Source organism: Halictus rubicundus, chromosome 4 (genome assembly GCF_050948215.1).
Source record: "Halictus rubicundus isolate RS-2024b chromosome 4, iyHalRubi1_principal, whole genome shotgun sequence".
Lineage (NCBI taxonomy): Eukaryota > Metazoa > Arthropoda > Insecta > Hymenoptera > Halictidae > Halictus > Halictus rubicundus.
The window spans coordinates 11226438-11247412 of NC_135152.1; the positions used below are offsets into that span (position 1 = coordinate 11226438).

At 36.3% G+C, this 20975-nt stretch overlaps 2 protein-coding genes across 2 annotated transcripts in view; one reads left to right on the forward strand and one right to left on the reverse strand.

The window, feature by feature from the left end:
- Nucleotides 1-5: 5 nt before the first annotated feature.
- LOC143353385 (RYamide receptor) overlaps nucleotides 6-20975 on the reverse strand; it is a 21731-nt gene continuing 761 nt past the window's right edge. Inside the window, exons 2-10 of the mRNA XM_076786662.1 lie at nucleotides 7820-7907; nucleotides 4492-4712; nucleotides 3156-3304; nucleotides 2959-3080; nucleotides 2183-2400; nucleotides 1627-1724; nucleotides 1420-1510; nucleotides 1032-1150; nucleotides 6-685 (exon numbers count right to left, since the gene is read on the reverse strand). Of these exons, the coding sequence (XP_076642777.1) occupies nucleotides 427-685; nucleotides 1032-1150; nucleotides 1420-1510; nucleotides 1627-1724; nucleotides 2183-2400; nucleotides 2959-3080; nucleotides 3156-3304; nucleotides 4492-4712; nucleotides 7820-7907 (1365 nt within the window). The 3' untranslated portion in view covers nucleotides 6-426. The remainder of the gene's footprint in view (nucleotides 686-1031; nucleotides 1151-1419; nucleotides 1511-1626; nucleotides 1725-2182; nucleotides 2401-2958; nucleotides 3081-3155; nucleotides 3305-4491; nucleotides 4713-7819; nucleotides 7908-20975) is intronic.
- The window catches only part of LOC143353386 (uncharacterized), a 36977-nt gene continuing 21972 nt past the window's right edge, over nucleotides 5971-20975 (forward strand). Inside the window, exon 1 of the mRNA XM_076786664.1 lies at nucleotides 5971-6084. Coding sequence (XP_076642779.1) covers nucleotides 5986-6084 — 99 coding nt within the window. The 5' untranslated portion in view covers nucleotides 5971-5985. The remainder of the gene's footprint in view (nucleotides 6085-20975) is intronic.

Consider the following 20975-nt stretch of genomic DNA (forward strand, 5'->3'; position numbering starts at 1 on the left):
TTTTACCAAAGAAAAACGACTTTTCAATATAAATCAAAACATAAATGACAGTAAAACAGTTTCTCAAAAATATTTTACATGAAATAAGTATTATAGTTTAAATATTTTCCAACTGATTGAGAAGTTATTTTTCTCTTAATCTTTCTATAATTAATTCAACTTTGTACGTATGAAGTAGCTACAAAGGTCTCAAACATTGAACGTAACGAAACTCGTCTTCTTACTGATGATAATTATAGTATCGCCTTACCAAGTGCAGCTGATAATAGAAAAACAGTAGGGACGAATATAATGTCTCATCGATGGAAAATGAAATTACACGATCAAGTAAACATGCATAAACTGAACATGTGCAAAAATATTATCAGTAGCGCTTGGTAAGCCCATGAATCTATTGATATGAAGTTATTTATGAAGTTTTCGATGTTACAAGCATAACTCTTCCATGTCAGGATCTTGCATGTGTTTTCGCGAAGAGAAAACATATAATTCCTCAGTTTTGTTCGATGAAATCGAGCATCTATTATCGTTGCCGCTATGAATATAATGTCCACTTCCTTTTTTACTGCGTGTGCAAGTTTGATGCTTCTCGATGAACGATTGCGTTGATCCTCTGATCGGTATTCCTTTGCAGAAAGACGTGACTGTCGGGTAACTTCCGGAAATTGTTCGTCTCCATTCGTATCTGCAAAATATTCACATAAAATAGAAATTGTCTACCCCGATTGTAACAATCAGGATTAAAATAGAAATGTATTTCCCTCCTTCATAAATTTAATAGGTTGAAAATACTAAAATTCTTATGATTTTTTTGCTGTTTCATACCAAAATTGTTTGCAACAATTGCAAGCTATTAGAATTAAATAAAAATTTGTTTAATCCCTCAATAATTTTGATAGTTTGATAATAATATATTGACGCTCTTAAATTCTTTCAGTCTGTCTACCGTTTTATATTTCACCAACCCATTTTTGCCATAAATGCATAAAATCTGCAGTCTAGCGGTAGCATAGTGCTGTTATAAATCGTACCTAGAAGATGTACGGCTACTTTGCGTCTTATCTATATCCGTATTATCGATTGGCGGAGTAGATGACCATTTTCGCGATTTAAAGGGACATCTCTGTTGGAATTCTCTTCTGAATTTTTCCTGTAACGAAATTCTTGTTTAGCAAACAGTTTCGCATCTTTTCGTGTCACTGTTTTATGACGTGCGCTTAAGAATATATCTTTCAACAAGTTATAACGAAAATGTTTTATTTAGCATAGTTATAGAGATTTTATTTTACCACACATATATTCAAATGCTTATTTAAAAATAGTCTTTTCAGTTTTCATGTTCTGTTCTCAAATAGCTTCGCGAGCAATTATATACGAATTGCGGTTTTAGCTTCTGCAAATAAATATTTGATTACTTACGTTGTATATTCCATAAATGAACGGATTATAACAACTATTCGACATTGCCAGCCAGTCGAAAACGAAATATATGTAATTAATATATTCATACCTGAAACATCAATTTTTCACGATTAAACATATGCGAACTTCGAGTAATTAATATGTCTGTCCGTTGTAATAAATGTTACAGAACATAATCGCATGTTACATAATCGCATTACTTACTGGTTTATTTCAAAACAATATTGGAAAAAGTTGTACGTTTGAAGGGGCAGCCAGCAAAATCCGAAAAGGGCGACGACAATAATTAACATTTTGATTACCTACAAATAAAACATTTTATTAAACAATAAGTTTCAAGTGTTGGATTCAATTAGTATTCTTCATGTTTAAATTGAATTGACATGCAATATAATTTCCCGATTGCCATTTGAACCACATTTCGCCAGTCTGTGGCGACAAAATGGCGTTTACAGCTCTTCGTTTAACACTTTCACAGCCGTGGATGTAAAACTAGGTCTTCATAAAAAATAGCTGATGATTGTCATATTTTTTAACAAACCATACTGTTGGTTGCTACTGACAGAAAATTACGTCTTACTATAACAACAAGATGTAACATAATTTTATATGATATGATTAAAAGTGTAATATTTCGTAAGAATTTAGGGATTTTCGACAGTTTTGTGTAGTAGTAGCGAAAGTGTTATGCATTCATAATACATGCATCTTTTTTTTACACTTCGTAGTGTATTGATAGAATCGAGTAATGTTGTCCTACCTTCATTTTGTTTCTCATCAAATTCGCATCCCGAGAATCTTCAGCATTCCCGGGCGCCCTGTTGCCCCATAATTTCACTGCCATCCTTGCATAAACGAAAGAGATCACTGTCAACGGTATCAGGTACTGCAGAATTACCAACAGTCCTGTGTACAAGCGCATTGTGTCATCAGAAAAATTCACGGGGTAACAGAACGGTTTCTTGTGCTCTGAATCCTCTGAAAGGTCCAGAAATACAACGACGTCAAGCGAAAAAATCAACAATTGGTGGCCTCGTGTCTCCATTCGATAATTCGCACGAGTACCACTTCATTCAATTATACAGGACGTTTCAGCCAAATGAGCTCCTTAGGGCCTAAGACGATCCGTATTTTTTTCAATGGAATCTCATATTTTTTTCAACGTCCTCACAAAGCATAAAAAGGCCAACCGAGATGATTTTTATAAAGCAATAAATAGGACAAACATTTAGGCGATTCCATTTATCTGAGACACCCTGTATTTTCACTATCCTAATATATGTACAGAATTCAAGGATGTCAAATTCCACTCAGACGATTTAATTGCAACATTAGAAGCGGATATTGGCGAAGTAAATTGTAATTTCAACGTCGAGCGGGTCTTTGTGGAGACGTGAAGGGTGAATTTACAGAACGAATGCGCCGGTAATGATAATAATTATGTCATAATTATCCTTTTATGGGTACCAGTGAAATATTTGCCAAGCCGTGTCGATCGGTGCATGCAATTATCCCGTAATTCTAATTGAAACTCACTATCATCGTTCTCCGGCACCATCCTGACTCCAAACACTATTGCCGTCGGTGTCGATACGACCGCAGCGAGCAACCAAATTCCGATGATGATAATTTTGGCAGTTTGTTTGCTTGGCTTCGCGCTGTTATGGATAATCGTTTATTATTTCGAATAAAGAATGGGAAGCAATAAGAAGATCGATTATCCGAACACGCACCTGAGTGGTTTCAAAATCGCTCGGTGCCGATCAATCGCAATCGCTGTCAGCGTGAAGACCGAAACACTGACAGAGACGACTTGCACAAAGGGACAAAAGGCACACATGAAAAAGGGCAGATTCCATCGTTGTAGCAGTGCTGCTTGAAACTGCAAGGGAAACAATGAGATTTGATTACCGGGCTGCGGAGCTTTGTGCAAAAGAAAAATCGCCCGCGTTGATTGCACTACCAACATTTATTTTTATTTTGTTTTTTTATGTATGCGTATTCTCCAATGACTATATCATATCGACAAAATAAATCTTTATTACGATTCAATGGAAATTCATAGCATACATATTTAGTTTTGTTAGAAATCTTCGTGACGTGCCTGATTCGAAATTACAGTACAAGGGGTTAATTATTTGAATACGCTAAAGGCAATGTTAGACGATTACAGAAGTTCCTGCCCAATTTTAAAATGAAACACAAATAACAACTTCATTAATCGATTATATAGTCGCAACTATTATTTACTATAACCGTTTTGTAACGCTTTACAAGTTGATGAATTTCTTTTCCGTAAAAGCCGCGTGGTGGTTCTATGAAAAAGTTTTTGAGGTCTCAGAAAATCATTTAACATACTGATATTGTTAAATTCTTTTAACCTCTTGACGTTTGCAGTCGACATTTGTAAATTCTTTTAACGCTTCCACGATTTCAATTTTTATCTACACAGTTTTGTCATAAATTCATGAAATTCGTAGTCTCTCAACATCCGGTAAGCTTGGCAAACAGTGGTGGCATATAGGAATACAACGTCCGATCGGGATGTTTAATAGCATCGAAACGAGAGATTTATCGGTCATGCTCATTAGGTACACCGTTGTCGTACGCGTCGATAAATATTGTGCTTTCATGAAATTGTGAATTTGTGTTTCCCTCCTTGGAATTACAGTAATAAATATTGCTTAATGTGCCGTTTTCTGCGAAAGGCGTGTCAGACGATCACATTTTTTTTTATTCCTTCCAGATAAATCTTCTGATCCGATTTCGAGCGAATTAACACGAAGACGTATACTTTTTGAAAAATTTCTTTACTGTCAAGGTATTTCCGAGATCTTTTCCGGAAATCCATTAACGATAGTTTTCTTTGGGAGGCCGGAGATTTCGATCTGCTTCGCCAAAAATGAGAAACGACGCGGGAGAGTAATTTGTACACGTCCGAAGTTGTATTGTACAGGATGACTTAGCGTTGCCACGATTTATCTTTTCGGGTCTCAAAGGATTTAGCTGTTTGTGCATGTCTCATACGAGCTGTCTGTTTGGGAATGTAAACAAGAATGGTGGTCGTACCTGAAATGGAATCACGAACAAACCTATGACAATGTCAGCCAGCGCCAGATTCGCTATGAAGAAATTCGTTACGTTCTGCATCCGTTTGGACGTCGATATTATCCACATCACGAGGGAGTTCCCTACCACTGCCAAGATCGAGAGGCTACCGTATAGTATGCTGAGGACCACGACGATGAGCGTTGGCACTTCGGAAGTGCTGGATAAGTCTTCTCCCATATCTGGAAGAAATTAGGGTTGAACGAAATTACTGGCAGCAGAATTTTCTGAGATGACTGCAAACGTTGACAGAAAATAACAAGCAGTTGCATTAGAAAGTAAACAATTGTATAGTCATCACCAGACTGCGAAATGTCGTGAAAGATTGTCTGCATCAATTGCAAGTTACTAGAACCGAATAAAAATGTATTCCTTCCTTGAATCGTTTTAATGAGTTGATGGTAGTATATCTACACCCTTAAATTCTATTAATCATTCTTTTAGTCATTCGCGGTGGAGTCATCACTATTTTCTACAACTGTTTCCCAAAATTTTACAAGCTTGCTGATTCCTTTTTCGTAGTAACCATGTGATTTTTCTTCAAGGGTCTCGAGGTCTTTGTGAATCTGACTTTATAATCAACGTCAACATTTAAGAGCCTGTTACGATATTGCAGATTATACTGCAAGGAGTTAATCAATTGAATTATGTTAATTGGAACCACAAGGATTTTAGATTACGTATAGCATGCAGCAATAAGATCTCCTTCTCTGGTATTAATTATGTTCCAATTAACGATCGTCACTCGTAACCAACAGATTTATCATCGCATGAGACAGATCAAATTTTTTCCCGCATCGTATATGAATGAAAATTACATTCCACTTTGCAGAACAATCGAGTCATCCCGAGCTGTTCATTATAAGCGTTATAACATTATTACTCGGTTTAACTAACAGTAGGATGAAAACCGCGCTCGCTTCGGGAAGGGTCTTTTTGCTGCACGTTGTTGCACATTGTTGCAACGATACGTGAATTTCTGTCGCGGTGACAGTGAGTGAAAACTTCCGTTCGTTTGCGGAAGGGAGATACGGCTCGTTATCATTTTACAGTAAATGTTACATTACAATAAATGTATAATCTTTCATCGCACGCGATATGTAGACTGCGGGTTTTACGCATTTATGTCGAAGATGGATAAACGGAGAACAAAATTGTGGAGAGATTAGGAGAATTTCCGAATATTATTTTATTTCCTACTTATGAACCCTCGGACTTCTGCGAATTCTGGACCTACGTCGGAGTCATTTCTGACCCACGCCAATATTTCACTACAGTTTTCTTTCGATATAAGACGGCGGATCGGGAAGAAACTGTTCGGAAGTTAAGATTGGCATATTGTTAACAAAGCTCAACGCGACGAGAGCTTCAGAAAGTTAATCGTCAGTTGAAGGTTTTATTGTTTAAGAAACGACTTCCGTTGCAGGTTTTGGTACTGCTTGAGATACGAGGACAATGCTCGTTAAAAGTTACGCGATAAGAAGATGCATAGCGCGTTTACCGCGGATCTGCCCGGCCATTGTCATCTTAACAGAAGTTTGCACGTCCGACGGGGTAAGTCAAAATAACTCTCGCGAGGATTAGCTTGAAGTAAATGCCGTGGGCTTTGTCGTTTTGCGAATGCGAACTGTTGCGTAAACTTGGCATTTACCTCCGGAGACAAGAGGCCATGTTTCACGCGATTTTCGCCACAAGAGCCTGCGAACTCCGGTTTTAAACTGCAATCCTCTGCATCTCAATTAAATTCTGTATTTCTTGAAATTCGGCGAACCCATTTCAAACAAATCGTTCTATTATCGCACGTCTTAAATATACCGTAGAATATCTTCTTTAATTTTGACAAAGTAAAAAATGTTTTATGTGTAATTTAAACGGTATCAAGTCGTCACATATTTTCGTGTTGCGTCGCGTAAAAACTTTTAACAACTAAATGTCCATTGTTTGAATTATATAGTTTAGCTTGTTAGATTGTCATACACCGCAATACAGTTTTCCTCGAAATAGTTCTTCTCGCATCGCATTTACCAACTTTGAACCTTGTTTACGCGAGTTTCTATGATAAAAAAATTCACGCTGTTAACTGGTAGGGAGTTTTATAGCGTGCACTTAAAATGTTTGATCGTTAACTGAAGCACTAGTCATATAGTTAATGCAAATTTAAGGATATAAAGCGTATGAAATCTTATTCTTTGTTGAGTTACGAGCTCCGTAAATCGCTATTTAGTGCGTTTGAAGTAGCAGAAGAATAATGGACGAGTTAACTATAGGAATACTGATTTCATTCCTAAGATTTATATTGAAAGGGAAAAAAACTTAACAGAGAATAATTCTTTACTATCATAAAGACTGCATAATAATATTTATCTCTTAAGTGTAACTAATATAGAAAATAAATATATTTTAAAATTTACCCTATTAAAATTTATTACTAATATAAAAATTAACTATATAACAATAACGTTCATCCCCCCTTATTACATTTAATTATCATGCAAGTTAGGTTGATATTTTAAAACGTATCTCCTCTAATCATAAATGTTTCGTTGTTGTTTGTAAAACAATGCGTAGAATAAAGTGGTAATAAAATAGTATTGTTATCTGCACTCGACTGCACGAGAAAATACGAGACTTGGGATTAATTGGGCACCGTATGGTGCAACCTCTCTTGAGAAGCTTTATCAAAAGAATTTATGTGTGGATATACATTACAGAGAGAGAGAGAGACAGATAGAGAGAGAGAGAGAGAGAGAGAGAGAGAGAGAGAGAGAGAGAGAGAGAGAAACGCGAGTATTATTCTGCAGTCCAGTTATTTTAGTATTTTGTCGTAAAATGCAAGTAGTAATTCTGGCATGAAAGCATAATCACTGTTTTTGTGAAATGCATTTGTAACTTCAGTGCAATTCACGATCGTGTAACTTGTTAAACGACTGTTGTAAATACATTGTAGATTTTATCGACATTGCTATAAAATATGAATCATAATTTTTCCATGAAAGTATAATCACCGTTTCTGTGAATCCAATTTATAACATGATGTCTTACGAAACGACTCATATAAAGAGATTGTGGATATTGTCAACGTTGCCACAAAATACAAACAGTTTTGTCATACAAATGTGTATATGAATTCAATATGTAAAATATCGATACACTTTTCATTTAAAAAAACGGTATAATTTACTGAATTGTGGATTGCATTTACTGGATTCTATTTTATCAACGTAATTCGAGAAAATCTAAATAGTATGAACAACGAATTAGTCTGTAATTATTATAGCATTGCTCGTACCACTGGAGCTATTGTACGATGAACCATTTCCGATCATGTAAGTATCGTTGCTGTTAGGCCACGAAGCGTTCATAGTGACAGTGTCCATCTGTAACAAATGAAACAACGAACATTAATCAATAATGTCCATAATAACAGTTTCAAGAATATTAGATTGAATCACAAACAATTTCAGTTTCTAAAAACTTGGCGAGTAAAAAAGAATGGCGAGTAAAATCATAAAGTAAAATTCATAATCAACATGACAAAATTGATAAATTTTAACAAAAATTGTTCATGGCCCAAGCTAACATTAAGACCAAACAGAATACCAGCAGAATCTGCAACGTTATGCTGGTTATGAAATATGCTCTACTTTTCTTTGATTTCGGCAGCAAGGCTTTAATTAAAACAGCACTACTGCGTTCCAGTAATTTCATTATCATATCATTATCATAGGCGTCGAAAAAGGCGTCACATTGTCAACGACGCACAGTCACCAGCGTGCACGTCTGCCCGTCCATTCTGTTTGTTAACGACCATCCCTCTTCAATGTTAGTACTCTACAACACGGTATTTGCATAAATTATGCAAGTTTGGATAATGGTAGTGCCATTCTGTACAGTGCAGTCTACGACTTTGTTCGTATCAATGTAAATACATTTATATCGGTAATGGACCGGTTATAATCGATTCTGTGACCATGCACGACCCTGTGCGGCTTACCATAAATTTCAGTCTGTAACACCATTTATATAGAATGTTTAAACAATTACAGATGGTAGTTGTAGATGTATGGTGTTTGCCAAAAATGATTGAGTCGATTGTCGAAATTGTTTCTAGTTCAAAACACGATTTCTCTTCTGTGAGAGTCTTCCGTCCGAGAGGAAGGAGAATGAGTCTGTTTTAGTCAGACCAGAATGTTCTTCATCACAGAACTATGGATTTTTCTAGCAAATTAGACATTTTCTGTATCAAATGCGAGGGGTACGAGTTAAACAGACATTAAACATTATTTTCAACATAGGCTAATAATTTCCTGCAAGAATATCTAGCAAGTCTATGAAATCTCTAGTAAAAATTTTCTGTATCATTTGTGAAAGCTACTTTTATATTCTTATATATTATATTATATATATTTTATTTTATTTACTATATATTATATTATAGATTTATATATTTTTATATATATTTTTATTGAAGGATAATTTTATACTTCCGATAAATGTACTACAATTATTTTCAATGTGTCAATAATTTTCTGTTAGAAAATCTCTACACAATCTTTAGCAAAAATTGTCTGGATCAATTTCAAGGGGTAGAAGTTACATACATTTCTACTTTCAATAATTTTAATTGAAAATAATGTGGTAACATTATCCTTCGACTTGAAAAGATTCTTGCCGAATGAAGATATAAATTAGATGCACATAAACTAAAGACATATTGCGATAGACATATTATTTCTTAAATAATTTTACTTGATAATTTAAAACGTATTAAATTTATTCATAGTAAAAATAAATTGTTTTACATACATTATCTTATGCATTACTTTCGTCGTAACGGTATTAATCTTTTCTGACGTCTCTACCATTCCGTGTCTACTGATTTTCATCACTAAGACACGCGAAATCATTGTACTCGTCGTTCCCTAAGTACTCCATGTTCTATTCACCAATTTGAATTCCTCTGTTGGTGCATTCTTCGAGGTTCTGATTCGGGTAAACGAAGCGCGCCATCGGTATTTTCCGCGAATCACAAACGGCGGGCGCTGTGATTGCAAAAACGAAGATCGCGAAGAGCCCGCGAACGTGCTTATGGCAGCCAATGCGTTAATTGGATACGGATCGTGCCGGAGTCCACGGCGAATGCACGTGTCATTGAAAACTAGAGCAGAGAATTTCCTGTAAACGAGACAATCTTGTTTCCGTCCGATAAATACCGCGACAGATTTCAATATGCGAAATATCCGATAAAAGTTTAATTAGCACGGTAACGAGAAATTCACCGTAAAATATTGCATTGTCTTCGGCTCGTCTAAATGGAATTGACTGTTACGTATATTAAACCAGGGGCTGGGATTGTGGAGTCAGCGATATATCGAGTTCAATTTCAAACGAGTTGTGTCTCGCAGTTGCCTTTGCGTGCGCCATGCGAATTCAGGCGGCTCGTCAATGGTAAAAAGAAAACAGACAAACACTAGATCAATCGGAAAAATATGGAAACAATACCTATCACGAACAATTTAAAAAAAAAAGCACGTACGAAGAATATAAAATAGAAGGTAAACGATCGAACCACTGATTAATTGTGGAGAAGTTACTAATTATCTAATTAATGTTGCGACTCGAAGACCAAAGTTTAAATTAAACGCCACTGGTATCCCCGTAAACCCACTACTAATTAAATTCGCGCTGATTAATTCATTAGGATAGATTTCAAAGTTAATCACGCCGAAGCCCGACGTTAAATAGGATCCCCGGCTAATTGTAATTGGAAAACCCTGTATTATCAATCATCGGGGCTAATAAATTGGATTTAATGTCTTTGCCAATGAAAACTCGAAGATTTATGTTTCCATTCGCCGCACGTGTATCCTTTTTTTGTGCGAGCTTCGTTAGTCGAAATTTTCCATTGTTTTATCGCGGTCTTGATTATTTTCCATCATTCCGTCACGAATGAATTCGCAAACAGATTACAATGAAGCCTGTGCATGACGAACTGTCCTCAGCAGCATTATCCAATTATTGTTTGAATGAATCTACATGCTTAATAAAAAAAAATCATGGGTCAAAAACAGTTATATGGAGAAACTCCTAGACTGTCTCGTTTTAATTTAAAAAACGAAAACATCTTTTTAACGGTGAACTTTTTTAATTATTATTATTCTAACAAAAGTAAATTTTCATCAATTCAGGACGATAAAATAGATGCCAAGCGCCGAAGATCTGTTTTCATTTTGGCGTAGAATCACTTCGGTAATGGTAACGAAGAGAACATATATTTCATACGAATCGGTCTAATCTACAGGGTGTCCCAAAAATGTTGTATTTCCATGAAAAGGGTGATTCCTAAGGTCATTCGAAAGAACTTTTTCCTTTGCGAAAATGTTGTCCATTGCTTTGACAAGTAGTTATTAACGAAAAACACGGACCAATCAGAGCGCGGCTATAGCTGGCGGGTTCCGGCTTGGCGACAGGTCTCGCTGAGCGTGGCGTTGTCATTGGCCTGGCTGGAATCCGTCCGGTGTAGCAGCGCTCTGATTGGCTCGTGTTTTTCGTTAATAACTCCTTAACGAAGCAACGGGGAACATTTTCGCAAAGGAAAAAGTTATTTCATATAACGTCAAGAATTATCCCTTACGAGGAAATACAACATTTTTTGACACCCTGTACAATTGTATAGTACCTTGAGAAGAGAAGCATTAAAACATTAAGCGATTGAAAAATAAAAAACCCTGATTCTATTTCCATTCTACCCAGAAAAGAATGAATATTATTTGGTTTATCGCAATAGAACCGGAAGACAGCACGGAAGAACATTTCTCTATCGTCGAAATCGATTCCATTCATCAGAAAGTATTTGCGCGGATTTAACCAGCCATCATCCGAGAACTTTTTCGAAAGTGAACGGCGAACTTATTCGGGAGGCTCCTGAGTATGTAAATAAATACATGGGCATTAAGCGTGGTTGAAGTATAATCGATTCGATCCGTTACAATCGATCGTGTTCGAGCGGTTTAAAGTAAAGTTTGAAAAGTTTCAAACTTCAGAATGAAGAATATTGATTCGCTAAATGTGCACGTTTCTTGAGAAAGAATAATCGATAATGTTAATAATTCCTGCTTAGTTAAGGCATTATCGTAAGGCATTAAAGCCTCATAAAAGTCAAATGAAGTGCAAGAACAGATTTCCTTAAAAAATTCCTTATTTAAGTAGAATTTTACAATTACTTTTTTGCTTTTTCTCTGAATGAATACTAAATGAAATATGGCGGAACAAAGAAAAAATTCGTTTAGTTAATTTATTCTTCAGAAATCGAATTACACGTTTCAATCGAGTTCAAACGTTATTTATTTATGTGAGGTATCAAAAAAAATCGGAAGGACGAAAGATGGATCTGCATTAATTAACATAGTAATCTGTAATTGACCCATATATGGGCGTAATGGTGGATTTAAAATAAACATGAAATTTTTTGTGCATGTAAAAATCAGTTGCGAAAATTCCAAAATTGCAATACTCTATAAAGTTGTTTAAAATATCAAGAGAACATGTAATAATCTAGAAGAAAATTATTGTACTCGATAAATATCTCTGGTTTTTGCTTCAAACCCAATCTGTTGAACCCCTAACTCTTTTAACTATGTTATTTCTAATTTATTCGGATTAACACGGATTATCATTACATTTCTAGGTCAACTATTGCACCTAGGTTAATTTGGGGTTAATCCAGGTTAATCTGCACATCGAAATTTTCCTCTACGGACCTAACTCATTCGACCATAACTCTCCATACTCCTAACCCAGTTCAGCCCTTGCAATTGCCTTTATTCATCTCTGCGCCGAAAGTTTTTTTCCCAAGTGGGCATTTCTACCGTCCTCCATTTTCATCATGTAATCATTCCTATATTTCACTTTAACATTTCATACCGTTGTTTGATTATTCTGTAAAGTTTATTCGTGCACCTGAAATGTAGAATGCATTTTTTCTGTATCTAGACGCCTCAATCGGCAAGAAATCCGAGAATTTGTATTCCGAGCAGAATATTGCGAAATATCAGCAATCCTTCGCGTCCCTTAAAATTCGCTGTCCTTACGGATTTTCTTCGTCGTATCCTTTATAGAATCTAGGTGGGAAATTTAATATTAAAATTCTGTGACAAGTACGAATATAGCAGCTGCGACGAATATAATTTGCATCTCGGCAGCAATTTTTTTTTTGCACAGCCCGACCTATAATGAGCGAAATATGTATTCATAAATGCATTTTAAAGAGCACCAAAATCATTTGCGGAAAATACATACATTTTGCTACAACGTTGACCAGAGTTTGCGACAAACATTCATTTCGAAAATTATGCATTCCTCTGCAAAAAGAGAATTTCACCTGACCATTTCAAAGGCGTTAATTAAAAAACATAACATTAATAACATCGTTGAAATTAATTTCCAGATTCCAAGGCATTGCTAAGCTTACGATGAAATTACCCAGATTATATTAATAAAACTCGCTCAAGAGTGAAATCGACGTGGTTAATTAAATCTGTAGCTTATACAAACTTACACGAGACAGTATAAAAATTTCCATTTTCAACGACTTTTCAATGAATAATTATTTCGTCCGAAAATCGTGCGTGGGTGGTTCCAGTTAAAACACGATGAATGTCGAAGACTGATTAATAGAAATGCTTTCCATGGTTTTTCGACCGTTTGCAGAAATTTATGTTGAGTTGCTTTTTGAGGAAACAGCATCGAATGGTAATAATGTATTTCTATGGAATTTAAAAAATTTATTTCAGGTCCTAAGGATACCCGGTCACATTTCTAATCAATTATACAATTACTGTACAATTTTAAGCAGTATAAATGCTTTTTTAAATCACGCTTGCAATTCCTGTATGATCGAGTGGAAAAAATGGCACAAAATTTCCAGCATTAGGACTCGGTTTATAATTGGGGGTTTTTAAACGGAACTAACGAGGTAAGTGAAAGATGATCATAAGGTACACAGATTTAATCGCCTCCTCGGGACTACATATAGTGTACCACGTTGCGTCGCTATAGTCATTGGAGACGCCTCCGACAGTACCTTGTTACGGCCACGCTTCCTCCGGACAATATGCACTTTGTGCTTGATAACGCGATTATGCCATTTGGCCGACGTAATACGAGTAAGCAAAGGCCACTTTAATAGACGACGTCTTGTTTATGTTGCTCCTCTGGCAAGAAACGTCGAACAATTTTTTCCGTGCGAGGCGTTCAGGTTCATCTGGATAGACACTTTAATTGGTTCGGAGCAAATTATTGGTTGCACATTGTTTTTCCGGAGGACGATTTGTTCGCGACACTTCTTGCATCGATTGTGGAGCCGAGACAATATTGAATTTCATATTAGCCGGCGTGGTTATCATCGATCGAGTAATTTGCAGGCTTTCTAAGCGATTCTTCCCGTGCAAGACGCTCCGTAATTAAGATGAGTTTTTGCTTCGAACGAGTCTAATGAGGCATTTCATAATTATCTGACTAATTAGATCCGGTTTTGCCAGATTTGACTCCCGAGACCAATATTAATTTAATATTAATCAGCGTGTTCTTAGTAAATTATTAGCATCACCAAATACAGGGTGTCCCAGTAAGGTTGAATTTCAATAATTCAACACTAGATACAAGAATCTGTCTATTTTTATATCTAGAGTTTATACACCCTCAGCGTCTGACCTGCCTAGTATAACCTGACCCTTATTCGTAGCAGCTGTCTTCTTAATCGAACCACGAATTACATCATAAACGGTATTTACGGGACACTTTCTCGTTCAGTCAAATTTTGGCAAGGTTTACGAGTGGCTCGAAGGGAAATTGCTTCACGTGCTTAATGATTTAGACAACGTTGACCAAAATAGGATCTCGAGCGGTTTGATAGCCTCGTCCCTGAAAAAGGGGTTCGGGCTCGTCAATGATCTAATTGGTCGGCCTCTCATTACAGCCGCACGACCGTTCGCACTTTTATCTTTCCGAGTAAGTTAATTAGAGGCCGTGCTATGTATAATCTCGTTTCCCCGAAATTTTGCTAGCATTCACTATGTTTGTACAATTCAAGATCGAGGACAGCCTTTTCCGTAAAATTACCAAGCAGGGCGGCAATTATTGAAAAATTTAAATACAACACTTCATTGTGTCATAGTGCTCGTATTGGTACCAGATGAATTGGATTTATGTTTATTGTGGTAAGATTTTTGTCATCGCAATTTTATGTGTTACGTTTTCATGTATTCTGATAATTAAACAAATTACCCAGATCATTTTAATTTGTTTTAACGGTAAAATGTAAGACTGAATAGGTTAATTATTTTGATTAAATGATGTACAGTAGCATAGAGAACATAGGGTAAGGGATCCAATTTGGGTGTACCAATTACTATGCCTATAGTAATTATACTTACTTTTAAAACGTAATAAATATTTAAAAAAGACATTCAAATTTTTTCATTGAAATCTGTTAATATGTATGTTATATATCTGTTTTTTAATATTCATTGTGCTTTAAATATAAGTATGATTGATATAAGCACAGTAATTGGTATTCTCACAGTAATTGGGTACCTTACCCTAGTTTGTGCCCAACATAAAGATCTACATTTTTAAAGGGAGAATGAATAGCCGCACTTAATGAGAGCACTAAGCATATAAAATTATTTAAAAAGTTTCTGCGCGACACGGCTACGAAGCATTTTACGGGTTCTTTTGTTCGCACCGGATATCTTCTTTTGCCTTAAAAACATTACTTTTTACTGCATGAAACAGCTCTGTATTTCATTAAATCTTATTCCTTCTTGCAACGAAGTTTATGCAGAAGTGTACTGACCTGGCGCTATAATGCGTGAGCAGTGCGAGCACTGTCGCTTTGAGAAAATTATTTTTGTTCTGGTCCCTGTTTCGTAATAATGAAACTTACTTTTTTAAAGTCTTTTTTAAAATTTCGAATGCTCCGTCGCGCGTACAACGACGTGAAACGAACAAAAATTTCAGTTAGCAACAGCATATTGTTAGCTTATAAAAGTTAACCAAGGCTGGCACGAAGCGAAACGATCCCTATCTCTCTTTCTGCACGTTTTTCGATAAGTTGGGTGAAAATGTTCGTGCCCAACTGACGTCGAGAAACCAAAAAACACGATTGTGGAATTCCCAGAATAACAGCTAAAAATTTTTGCAACAATGTGATAAAATACTGTCTTTAGGACCTCCTTTTCTTGCACGTCTCCTGTCTACTAGAAACGCAACGGTGATGAAAGTAGTGCATTCTCATACTGATAACAACTCGGGAATAATATTTTCATTTCAATCTTCGTGCCTCTTATGAAACTGCCATGGTCTCCGAGATAAAGTTTTCACGGACAGTTTGAAATTCCTGGTTAGCACATATATTGCTGTGGCGATACTGCACAGCATAACCGTAATTTTCTGGGAGACTAGTTTTGAAAAGTTTCAGTCACTCAGGAATTGCTTTTTCTATCATAACCCGGAAGCTTCATGATTTAGAATTTGACCGGGAAATTCCTGATTACACTGCGGATTTTTATCCATAACAAAAATGTTCTAAGCCGATGGAACGAGAATGAAATAAAATTGTACTTTATCTCTGAATCGTTCTAACAAATCGGAAATAGTGTAAATTTCACTGTTGCTTCTGCTTGACTGCCAACGGAAGAGGTACTGTCTCTGTTCAGCATTTTATGAATTACGTCAAGGAGAGTTCAGTTTGCTTCAGTTCCGTTGCTTCACTGTTGTTGCAAGAGGTACATTTGTCTTATGCATTACGTCAAGCCAGAGTTGTTTCGCATTTTATTTGCATCTGTCGCATATCAACCAGAGTAGAGCAGGCCGTTTCAAGAAGTTCGAAATACCTGGTATTATCGGAGCTTTAAGACGAAACTCGATACACCAGTTAAAGCTTCGACGTTTTCGCGAAAGTTCAACTTTCACGCGATCTTCCGGCACATCCGTTCTAGCACAGGATTTCCACGGACAATCTCGTCAGCGGCTGTTGATGAAAACGAAATTCGATTCCAGAATTTCTAAAGAACATCCAGAATCTCAGTTACGTCTTTAGTGAAACCGTGTAATCTAATTCCCAATTTTGTCAGCTAGCTCTTAAAAATTCGAAATTGGTACAACCATTTGAAATGCAGAACCACCGGTTTAATTTTTAATCGTGGGAGATACAGTTTAAGAATGTCAGAATTATGACATTCGCTTTATTAATCGACGATCTACGCGCGAAGGAAGCATGGAAAATATAAAAACAAAAGAGAGTCTGCGTATTCGCAACGCGAAGCTTCCATTCCTGTTCAGTGGAATACGTTTACATTATAAAAGATTAATGATCCTTATTCTTTTTTTTTTTATCGGAGCAAACGATATTTTCATTAAGTCGTCCTGCCGCGTAAATACCGAAATTAAAAAGAATCGTTGATGAAAACGTGACCTGACTCTCAACGCACGCTGTGCGCCACCGCAGTAAAATTGCATTCGTGCAACAAACTGCGGTAACGGTGTAATTGCATGCCAGAATTAATGCGATAGAAAAACAAAGATTCCAGATATTCGTTCGGCTTTTTCTATCCGTTTGTGTTACTCGGTAGCCTTTTCTTCTTCCCGACGTTCGAATTTATAGATCCATTATAGTTATTCCGGTGACCGAACACAATCTAATCTGTGTCGCCTAAACCCTCTACTCGAGTGTTCGAGGTAGAACAAGTGAAACAGGAGCAGCTTCTATTACTTTAACCACTTCGGACAGCAAAGTAGCAAAGTCTGGGATTCAAGTGGCTGTAAGCTTCTCGCAACGAACGAAATGTGAAGTATTTTGCAAGACAGTCGTGTTTGCAACAAATTCCTCCCTGTTTTATTGGAAACTGTTCGCGGGAATTTAATCTGGCATCGTAACACCATTCTGCTGAAGCAGGAATTGAAAAGGACTATACAAAATGTTCTAAATTATTTAAATTTCATTCAGTGGCATGTGACAGTGGGAAAATCCGAGACGTTTAATCAATGAAATTTTGATTGTACTCGTGCAGGGAATTTATCGAGGGTTATTAATTAAAATTTATTTATTGTTCGCAATTTATTCAAATATGAAGTATTTGTGCTGATTTTACCCCCCTCACCCCGAAAAAACGACGGTCACAAATTTTTGATTCGCGTAAGAATGTTAATAACAGGTTTTTGTACAAAATATGATTATGCATTTTGGAATCCAGTAAAGTGCACTCATAAACAGCGGAATACAATCGAGCGCGGTGTAAGAACATGCTTGCATTACAAATGGTAGACTTGTTATTATTAACCCAGACCGTGAATTCTTTCAATTGTTATCGTATACCCTCCAAGAATCTCGATTCGAAGCGAATACTAAATCGCTATTTATTTCATACTCCGTGTTGAAATGTAAACAGCCGATCGAGCCTGCCACGATTTTATCGAAGGCGCGACGATCCACCAAACAAACACGATTGAAAATAAACAAGCACGCAAATACGCGGAATCTGAAATATTTCGGTAAAGTGTACTATTTTGCGAATATGTTTATTCTAATTTACGAGGTCCGGATATTTAAAGAGGAGGTTTTATTTTTCTGGCGAAAACGATGCGCAAAATGGCGGCTCCGTCGGCCATCGACGAAAAATGCATTGTTCACTGCGAATTTCGCTTAAGCATTTATAATAGAAATGAGATAGGTTAAATCGAGTGGTTGTAATTTGAAACAGTAGAAAAATTATTAAAGAATCAATCAAATCCCCATGTGGCTCCCATTTTTTTTGCAATTGATACAGACAATTTTTAATTTCCCATGAAAATCCTCAGTTCAATTGTTACAATCAAAAGCCCAATTCGAATCAAAGGTCCCAATATCGACGTACACAAAAATAGAATCTCGAAAACAGAATCCCTACGGCTATACTTGTTTACCGATATTCTGCAAATGCAAAAAGCTTTCGCGTTTAAACCCCTTACGCCCGGACGATTTTTCGCCGGACACATAAATATTCCCATTTACGCATATATTATAGTACAGCTCCAAAAACTTTCTGAATATTTTCGATGTCGCTCCTCGAATTCGAAAAAAGTTGCTTCGTTCCCATTGTATCGCACGCAATGAATTAAACGCCTTATATTATCGTGACACAATTAATCTTCAACCATTTAATAGCGATCAATGATTCTAACAGTGCAATTGTTTCAACTAATAAATTCAAAACCGAACACAGTTTTTTGAATTACTTTATATTGTCTTTTCACAAATTAAATTACCTTTGCTTTCTAATAAAACTGGTTCAATATTCCTAATAGACATCATTTTTACGAATAATTAGTAATAACGAGACTGCAGATTTTTATGCAAAACGAACAAACTCCCGAAACAGTGTAGGACATAGAAGTTACTTAAAAAAGTGTTTCTCTTTATAATGATTTTAACTTAAATTCTTTTCCCATCTCTACAATTCTGTATTTCATCTATTTATTATTTTCATAAATGCATAAAACTCGCAGTTTAATGGTAACATTACTCACAATTTGGTCATCTACGCTTAAGCAGAGTACTTGTTTTGTGGATTTTAGATAAGCACTTAAGTCGCCCACCTGTTTCGTAAAATTTATGTAATCGCTGCGTGTATTACGACTAGAATGGCCAGAAAACGTTTCGCAAGCATTCTTCAAAAGGAACAATCTGCAAGCAGCGAAGAAATTAAACGTTCCGTCGTCGCGGTTTGCGATTCGGTTGCCGTATCATCGAATTTCGCCGGTAAAAGCTTACGCGGATCGGTATTTCGAGTAGCATTTCGGGGCAAACATGATTACTTTCGGCCGTCGTGCCGGAGGTATCCGTGGAGATCGTGCACACAAACCACTCCGCGCGGTTTCGTTTCTAATTCTATCAGAATTTCATCGCAGTCCAATTTGAATATCGCGATTTCGATTGTGTTTAGTATCGGATAGTTGGTCGTGTGCGCACGGTGTCCTCGACGCGTTGCGAATCCGAGCGCACACCATTTTGTCGGCAACGGAAATAACTTGGTAATCCATACAATTTTCCCTCTTGCAGTTCTCTTTTGTTGAATACAAATTCGTGATTTTCGAACACTTCCAACATTAATACTATTTACATTCCCTACAATGTAGATACCTACTTAATTTGATGAAGATCAATATCAGTTCAAGTAGCGTTCGAGCATGACTTTATGTTCAGACATGTAACATATGATTGAGATATTTGCATTGAAGATTGCAGAGTTAAAATATTATTTGCTACTGCTTAAACTTTTGATGTATTTTGTGTGCGTAAATACTCGTGGTCTGCGATTTATTAATTTGTGCAGAGAAGTGTAGATACTCGTAGTTGATGATAATTCTGCGAAGATCTTTCTCTGGCATTTCTGTTATTTCTCTATAATTTATGGCGACGCATCACGTGGAATGGTGTCACCGTGCTCGTTCAAGCCTACAATGTGTATCGATATTCGAGGTTATTTTATGTGCAATCGCCGTGGTATTTTTGCTGAAAATCCAGTAAACCGCCGATCCCGAAATAGTTCGTCAGGAGGGATCCAGAGAGTCATAAAAACGTTACTGATCGAGCCACCTGGGTAATCTTCATCAGTACGTAACGCAATTTTTTCTTTCATCGACATCCGCGTTTCCTCTAAGAATTCGATTACCATGATTTAGAATTTAGGGTTCCGTCAAAAGTGTTTACCGAATTGCTAATTCTCGATTAAATAGTTTCAAAATAGCATTTTCTGAACATATTACAATAATAATAATAGTTCATAGAATTTCTTTCGAGGTTTAAAATGAAGAATATCTTTGAAGTATATTGTAAACTTTAATGCTAATTACGTGTACGTTCTTGAACTCTGGTATTATGGCGTTGCGTATGATTAACATCACGGAATGTGGAAAGTATTGAAGTTCACGAAAGCAAGTTTGCAAAACACGACCAAGATAACGGTGATTTTATTTAGGCAAAGCTACCAGTGACAAAAAAGATTTCGATATTATAATTTTCGCATTTTGCGTCTGGTAATTCGATGCAGCGAATTAAATTCGAGACAGAAAAATACGTTTTTAAATGAATTTCCCATTAAGGACTGTGTTCTGTCTTCTTTATTTATCAACTCAAATTGATAATTATCGCAGAAAACACGTAACATTCTTTGTCGTCGTTTTCTTCACAATTCCACCTTAGTGACACTAAAATACTGATTCGTGAAAATCCTCACAAAAAGTACCGGTCAAAAAGCACTACAAAGCGTTGCAAACCGTATTACATTAGTTTGTTGTAAAAGTTCGCTTCGTTTTCAACTAACGGACACGATGTGAATTTACATTGATTTTTTCCAGTGAGGTAATGGCCTCGGTTAAATAAATGAAAGCTTAGGGAATAATAAAAT